This window comes from Grammomys surdaster, unplaced genomic scaffold (genome assembly GCF_004785775.1).
Source record: "Grammomys surdaster isolate TR1022 unplaced genomic scaffold, NIH_TR_1.0 170, whole genome shotgun sequence".
Classification (NCBI taxonomy): domain Eukaryota; kingdom Metazoa; phylum Chordata; class Mammalia; order Rodentia; family Muridae; genus Grammomys; species Grammomys surdaster.
Window position 1 is genome coordinate 11,428,371 of NW_021604618.1, and position 8,010 is coordinate 11,436,380.

The following is an 8,010-nucleotide window of genomic DNA, read 5'->3' on the forward strand; positions in this document are numbered from 1 at the left end:
TCTTTCTTTCTTTCTTTCTTTCTTTCTTTCTTTCTTTCTTTCTTTCTTTCTGTCTTTCTAGGATAGCGAGGTAACTAGTAGCCAATTGAAAGGAAAACAGTTTGCTTTATGAACGTCAAAGAGTGAGTTAGAAAAACAGTAATTAACATGCCTAAATAAATAAAAGAACAAGAAAGCATTTGCTGTAGAGCAGAATAAAGGTAGTTCTAGAGTGTGTAGAAGCAAAGTGAGCTGGAAGACCCTCTCATACATGGCCTTTGGGGGAGTTACTTGGGTAGAAGAGACATCTTCACATTTGTAAATATATGGGTATGTCGGTTGTTCAGGACTTAAGTGATATCTATACAAATTGTTTGTGGGTGTTGACAAGTTGAACACACTCTCAGGCTTTTTGGGCTGAGCCAATCTTAAAAAGATGTTGGCTGACACGCCACAGTGAATGTAGTCCTAGGGAAGTTTTGTACATAAGGCCTTAGAGATCTCACCATGGCAAACACTTCTGAATGATGATGTGACGAGTCAGACAGAAGAAGGGATGTCACTAGGAATAACTTCTGAGGTGTATTTTCTGGATTCTTTTGGTCCCAGCTAAGAATGTGTGTATGTGAGATGCCCCATGTTTGCCATTTCCCTGCTTGTCATTTAAGTTATAGGACTGACACCAACAGCAAAGAGCAGCAGGTGCTCAAGGGTAGGATCCTGTTAATGGCTTCAGAAAACCATTGCTCTCATGCTGCCAAGTGTTTCCAGTAATAGAAACTAGAGGGTGCCCTGGATTCTACCTGTTATCATCATTTCCAGTTCTCTGGCTCGTTTTCTGTATTCTTAGAAGTCCTGTTGGACAGAGTAAATGGAAGAAGCAGGTGGCCAGAGTTAGGGGCAGGTTTCCTAAGTCCTGGCTGAGGAGAGGAAGTCAATGGACTTAGGAAAGTAAAGTAAGAGAAGAGGGCCAGGAATAGCAGATGATGTAGACAGATTGGGGTCTGCAAAAAAATGTGCCATGGATTGGAGGATGAGAGAGCAGGATACAATTAAATGGGGGGTGTGAAGTGTGTACTCTGAACGCAGCGTCCAGACACTTCAGAAGACTGTATCAGGTGAACGTTGACGGAACTTCAGAGAGAGGGGATGGTTACTAAGAGAAGTGGGAACTGAGATCTGCTTCTAGGCCGTGGGTGGTAGGGAGTGTTCAGGAAGCTGGAGTAGAGAAAAAACAAAAACAAAAACAAAAAAAAAAACAAAAAAACAACAGGAGCATGTTTCATGGAGTCAGAGAATGCCAGATTCACACAGGCATTGTCTAGTGTCGTAGTACCCTGGTCTGTCCGAGTTCTGTCTTTCTCCACCTCAGAAAGTGGCAAAGAATGTGAATTTTGAGAGTGGGTAGATAGATGACAACCGTTTAATGCTGTGTTAGCCATAACTGCTGTATCTGTTGCTATTCATTATGTACATAGTCAGTGTGCTATCCTGATAGCATCCATGATCTCCATTGATCCTTACCAATGTGGGGTGAAAGGGTGGATTATGCTGTCTACATTTTATAGAGCAAGTAACTGATGTTCATTCAAGTAGTGGAGTCTAAACTGAAGAAAACTGTCCCCCCTCATTTCTTTAATCCCAAGAAAAAGAAAATGTAGGGGTACTTAATTCAGCAACATTTCATGAAAAAAATTAAAGAGAATTCCTTAAGATATTTGAATACTGGAAACAACTGTAAAGTCACAGCATTGTTGTTGTGGAATGAAGAGGATGCTATTGAGAATTAAGACCTGGCATTGGTGAGGGGGCAGAGGAAAGCAAGAACCCTGTGGGTTGAGAATGGACAGGATCAAAACAAACGAGTTGCCACAAAATAGACTGATCTGAGCCAATGACGAAAGAAGGAAGCAAGGTGGATGTTGAGTGGGAGAGATTTTAGAGCAGCCTGCCTTGAATTCTTGAAAAGGTATGGTCTCCTGGTATGTGTTTCGTGATTTGCCTGAGGACAAGAGAAGTGTATGTGGAGTAAAGGGCTGTTTGCTCTTTATGGTTTGATTCTTTTTATTTTTCTCCTGTGCTTATTTCCCATCCCTCTTCAGGTGAAGTGCTTCTTCTGAATGATTCTAGCCAAAGGATGTTCTTCATTTCCTGCTTTCTACGGAGACCTCAGTGTTGAGTTTGCCTCTGCTGGAACCTCGTCTACCACCCTCTCTACCTTCCAAGGTCTTTGCCTGTATCTACAACCTGGCATTGTCTGTGGGTCCATGAAGGCTTTGATGATCTTAGAGGGAAGGTCTGTGAGACCGTTCTCATAGACTGGGCAGCAATGGCTGGGCATATTTTAAGCCACATTTTAACATGGGTCAAGCCATCACTAGAAGGCAAGTGCTAAGACTAAAGACTTATTTGCATTTTATTTAAATTGGATGGTCTGGGCTTTGGACACTTTCCATGCAAGAAAAAATATATTTCATTTTCTAGGCACAACTTCTGACTGTCAGATACTTGCTGTGTTTGAGTCTTGTAGCGTCATCACCGGACTGCATCCCAGACAGACTTCCTACCCCCCCAAAACGTAGGTGTTTGGGAGACCACATCATTTCATGACTTATGTTTGAGGAGCACTAGGCTGTTGTCTAGACTAAGCAAGCTCTGGAAAGCAACGCTGAGGCTCTGAGAAGAGGGAGCATGGGGTGTGCAGATTTAAAAACAGAAAATGCAAAGTTGGACTGAAAATATCCCAAGTCTTCTAAGCAATCTGCTTAAGGCTTCCAAACTTACCTTAATTTGGTAAGAAAATAAGCTGCCCTATTTTTCTTTCTTCTTCTCTTACAACTGGAAGCAGCCATTTCCCCAAACTACCACCATGGAGGTGGCGATGGTGAGTGCCGAGAGCTCAGGATGCAACAGCCATATGCCTTATGGTTATGCAGCCCAGGCCAGAGCCCGAGAGAGGGAGAGACTTGCTCACTCCAGAGCAGCTGCAGCTGCAGCTGTCGCAGCTGCCACAGCGGCTGTGGAAGGCACTGGGGGCTCTGGTGGAGGTCCCCACCACCATCACCAGACACGTGGGGCTTACTCCTCCCATGATCCTCAAGGTAGCCGTGGTAGCCGGAGGAGGAGGCGTCAGCGAACTGAGAAGAAGAAACTCCACCACAGGCAGAGCAGTTTTCCTCATTGCTCAGACCTGATGCCCAGTGGCTCTGAAGAGAAAATCCTGAGGGAGCTGAGTGAGGAAGAGGAAGACGAGGAGGAGGAAGAGGAGGAGGAAGAGGAGGGAAGGTTTTACTATAGTGAAGATGACCATGGGGATGGGTGTTCCTACACAGACCTGCTGCCACAGGATGATGGGGGTGGTGGTGGCTACAGTTCAGTCCGCTACAGTGACTGCTGTGAACGTGTGGTGATAAACGTGTCTGGTCTACGCTTTGAAACTCAAATGAAAACTTTGGCCCAGTTTCCAGAAACTCTGTTGGGAGACCCTGAGAAGAGGACTCAGTACTTTGACCCGTTGCGCAATGAGTATTTTTTTGATCGGAACCGACCCAGCTTTGATGCCATTTTGTATTATTACCAGTCAGGAGGCCGCCTGAAGAGGCCAGTCAATGTCCCATTTGATATCTTCACCGAAGAGGTGAAATTCTATCAGTTGGGAGAGGAAGCCCTGCTCAAGTTCCGGGAGGATGAGGGCTTTGTGAGAGAAGAGGAGGACAGGGCTCTGCCAGAAAATGAATTTAAAAAACAGATTTGGCTTCTCTTTGAATATCCAGAGAGTTCTAGTCCTGCCAGGGGCATAGCCATTGTATCTGTCCTGGTCATCTTAATCTCTATTGTCATATTTTGCCTGGAAACCTTGCCTGAGTTCAGGGATGATAGGGACCTTATTATGGCCCTCAGTGCAGGCGGACACAGCAGATTGTTGAATGACACCTCGGCACCCCACCTGGAGAACTCAGGGCACACAATATTCAATGACCCTTTCTTCATCGTGGAGACAGTGTGTATTGTGTGGTTTTCCTTTGAGTTTGTGGTTCGATGCTTTGCTTGTCCCAGCCAAGCACTCTTCTTCAAAAACATCATGAACATCATTGATATCGTCTCCATTTTGCCTTACTTCATCACTCTGGGCACTGATCTGGCCCAGCAGCAGGGGGGTGGCAATGGCCAGCAGCAGCAGGCCATGTCCTTTGCCATTCTCAGAATCATCCGTCTGGTCCGAGTATTCCGGATCTTCAAGCTCTCCAGACACTCCAAAGGCCTGCAGATCCTGGGCCACACCCTAAGAGCCAGCATGCGGGAACTGGGCCTTCTTATCTTTTTCTTGTTCATTGGGGTCATTCTCTTTTCCAGCGCTGTGTATTTTGCAGAGGCAGATGAACCTAGCACCCATTTCCAAAGCATTCCAGATGCGTTTTGGTGGGCTGTGGTAACCATGACAACTGTGGGCTATGGGGACATGAAGCCCATCACAGTGGGAGGAAAGATTGTGGGGTCCCTGTGTGCCATTGCGGGTGTCTTAACCATTGCTTTGCCTGTGCCTGTGATTGTGTCTAACTTTAACTATTTCTACCACAGAGAGACTGAAAATGAAGAACAGACCCAGCTGACACAAAACGCAGTCAGTTGCCCATACCTACCTTCTAATTTGCTCAAGAAATTTCGGAGCTCCACTTCTTCTTCCCTGGGGGACAAGTCAGAGTATCTAGAGATGGAAGAAGGGGTCAAAGAGTCTTTATGTGGAAAGGAAGAGAAGTGTCAGGGAAAGGGGGATGACAGCGAGACAGATAAAAACAACTGTTCTAATGCAAAGGCTGTGGAGACTGATGTGTGAATCGCTTTCTCCACCTGCCACTGCCCCCCATCTCCAAATATATTCATACATAGAGAATGCAGTTATGAAAATGAGATATGCAAACGATTGCACTGCATACAGTAATAAGCTGTTTAATGGTAATACATGGCATAATTGTGACTAAATGTGTATTGCATATCAAATAAATGATACATCTTGGAGAAGAGGGAGGCATTAAAAACAGCAGATCTTTATATTTTTAAGAATGCAAGAGTTTTGCACATAATGGGAAAGATGTTAATAGTAGTGGTGGTCCCGAGGGGAGTGAGTGTGTGTGTGAGAGAGTGAGAGAGTGTGTGCACAAGGGTGTGTAAGTAAATTGTCAACACTGTTGGGAATTGTGCCGTGATGGGAAAAGTTGGCATTCTGAAGTATTTACTATGTAAGAACTAATGAATTTGAGTAGTCTTTTACCAGTGTTTTAATAACATCTATGTCTTTGGATTCTGTAGTTGTTTTTTAGAAATTGTAAGAATTACTGTGTAGAAAAAAGAGAAAGTAAATTATTTAATAGAATATAGGTCACAATTTAATCTTGGATTTAATTAAAGTTTATTTTTAACTGGAAATTAACTTTTGAAAAGGCTGCAGGGGCCTTTAGAAATTGATTATATTTTATTATTAATTTTGAGGAGATATAATAGCAATGCCTAACATTCTAGAGGAAATGTAACAAGTTTTGTTCACAGGTCTTAAGGCTGGAATTTTTTTTTCTTTTGCACTACTTTCTATGCTGAAGCCTGAGAGAGACTTCATACTGTGAATGTTTACTAATGCACCAATCAGTTCAATGACAATCATTGGAAGAATGGTTTCTTCGTCTCGTTTATTGTTCTTTTCCATTTGTGAGACTAATGACCATACAGATAACAGCACATGATTCCTGCTTTAAAATCTGAACAACTGATCTACAAAAGGACTATGAAGTAACGTTCAGCAGCCGAATCTTTCGAAATTGGTTTGTTACTATGATGCTTCAGAAACCATACTATTTTCAATACTCTTCTGCCTTTTAAGTCCAGAATAATTTAACCAAAGTTATTGCATGCACAGAGAGAATTCTTGGAGAAATAAGGCTCCCAGCAGCTACAGCAATTATGGCTTAAGATCTTTTTATTAAATATGCAACAAAACGCTAGATTTAAGTCCATTTTGTGTATGTGTGTATGTGTGTATGTGTACAGCTGCAAAAACAAAACAAAACACAAAACGTGGGGATTTGCCTCAAGTGCTAAAACATCCTGCTAAAGCAGAGCTAGAGAAGAATTGTTTTAGAACATTTCTTTTCCCCATCACCACTGTAAACCATTGTCATGTTTATCACAGGGGCTGTTTGAGGATTGCACTTGCAGCAGCTATTCTTGAGTTTAAAGTAGCACCAAGGAATGCACCACAAACAACTGTATCACCATGAAATACAGCTCAGAACACTCAGTATAAACACATAGGAGGCCTTGGTATTTAATTCATTAAAACAAAACTAAATCTTCTTTATAAATGGTTGCCCTGAGCATTGGGAAGAAATCCCATGTCCACTATTTCAGTCCATAGCAAACCTGACAAATGTGAACAAAATCCAATAAACCAAAAACAAACAAAAAAAGAAACACCCGTTCATTCTTACTTGTGAGGTTTTTCTAATGCTTTTGGCCCAGGAAATCACTGGATTCATTTTACCTCTCCTTTAACAGTATTTGGAATGAAAAGAACTCTAGTAAATCAATATTTTTGTTCCTGTCTTTTCTCTATACTTATAGGAAAGCCCCTTTGCTAGAATTCCATCTGGAGACGAAAAGGCAGTAAGCAGTGGAGGTGATTGAAGAACTCAGTGCCACCTTGTGACTAGGACTCCAGAGATGATATTCTGAGTCTAATACATTGGATTAGAAAAAAAATGTAATAAGCGTTTGACAGGCATGGCCATAATCTCTTCGCAAAAGTCACTGAAACATGTTTACATCTCATTTTTTTATGAGTTGAAAATAATTTTAAATCAGAGGAATAGGAAAAGAGGAATAGGAAAGCAAATGTGGGAATCCTGAAATGTCGAGTTTCATGCAAATACTTGATATGATAATTTCTCCAGTACAGGCCATTTATTTAGTATTTTGTGACAGTAACAGTAATAGTTTGTGATATGGAGGAAAATCATTCTGAATTTCTTTGTTTCTTTGACATTTCTATCCTAAATCAGAAAAGTTGTACTAAATTTATTTGATGATATAGGTATTAATAATTCTCAGACTGCATGAGTTACAAATAATTAAGAATTCTAGGGCCTTCCTTATCTCTCAGAGTGGTTTGTTGTTGTTTGGCAACTGATGGAATTCCTAGCCCCGTGCTTTCATTCCAAATATTAGAATATCATTCAAAGTGTGTTTTCCTCCATGCAAAATGCATTGATCTTAGTGTGTGTGCATTGATTCTACTTTGGGAAGAAACTCTGAAGACCTTTTGCCTTGAGTTTGGACATTTCTGCACGGAGCACTTGTTCATGTGAAAGCTGGGTGTTCAGTACAGCTGTAAATTAACAGCTGATTCCCAAGTTGAAGCTATTTGATGTACTTTAGAACCCTTTGTGAAGATTTCCTACTGGGGGAAATGCTGTTGGATAGACTGATTTAGGAAGCTGTATTTTCTTAGATGCCAATAAATAGGTCTGAAATGCATACAGGTTCACCATACAGGGAAGGAAAAAAGGAAGTGATTTTATTCAAGATCTGGATGCTTGTGGTCATAAGTCCATTTCAGATGACATTGGATGTGTTCTTCTTTCTTGCAAATAGCTAAAAAGAGGAAGTGGTGGTACCTAATGGTTATGGGGAAGAAAGGAGGGATAGATATGCCTTTTATTTCTGTGAAGGGGAGCTGGTAGGTACCAGAGGAGTGACAGCTAGTTCAAGGTATCATGAGAGTTGGTGGCTGACTGTGGACAGTCATGTCATTTGATTCTTAGGGTTCATTATTTCTTTACTTCCATTTTAAAGCAAAAATTGAAATGTTGGGGTTACATTGTTATTTGGTTGATTTCAGTAGCTCAATTCTACCATGGAGTTGATATGACTATTTTGATTTAACTAAATACACCATCCAGATGATAATGTCATCTGTATAGCTTGGGCATTGTCTTTAAATAACAAAAACATAATATTTGTAATCGTTGTTAGATTAACTGA

At 41.5% G+C, this 8,010-nt stretch overlaps 1 protein-coding gene across 1 annotated transcript in view; it reads left to right on the forward strand.

The window, feature by feature from the left end:
- The window catches only part of Kcna4 (potassium voltage-gated channel subfamily A member 4), a 7,567-nt gene extending 1,595 nt beyond the window's left edge, over positions 1-5,972 (forward strand). Inside the window, exon 2 of the mRNA XM_028767088.1 lies at positions 2,082-5,972. Coding sequence (XP_028622921.1) covers positions 2,849-4,813 — 1,965 coding nt within the window. The 5' untranslated portion in view covers positions 2,082-2,848 and the 3' untranslated portion in view covers positions 4,814-5,972. The remainder of the gene's footprint in view (positions 1-2,081) is intronic.
- The last annotated feature ends 2,038 nt before the right edge of the window (positions 5,973-8,010 follow it).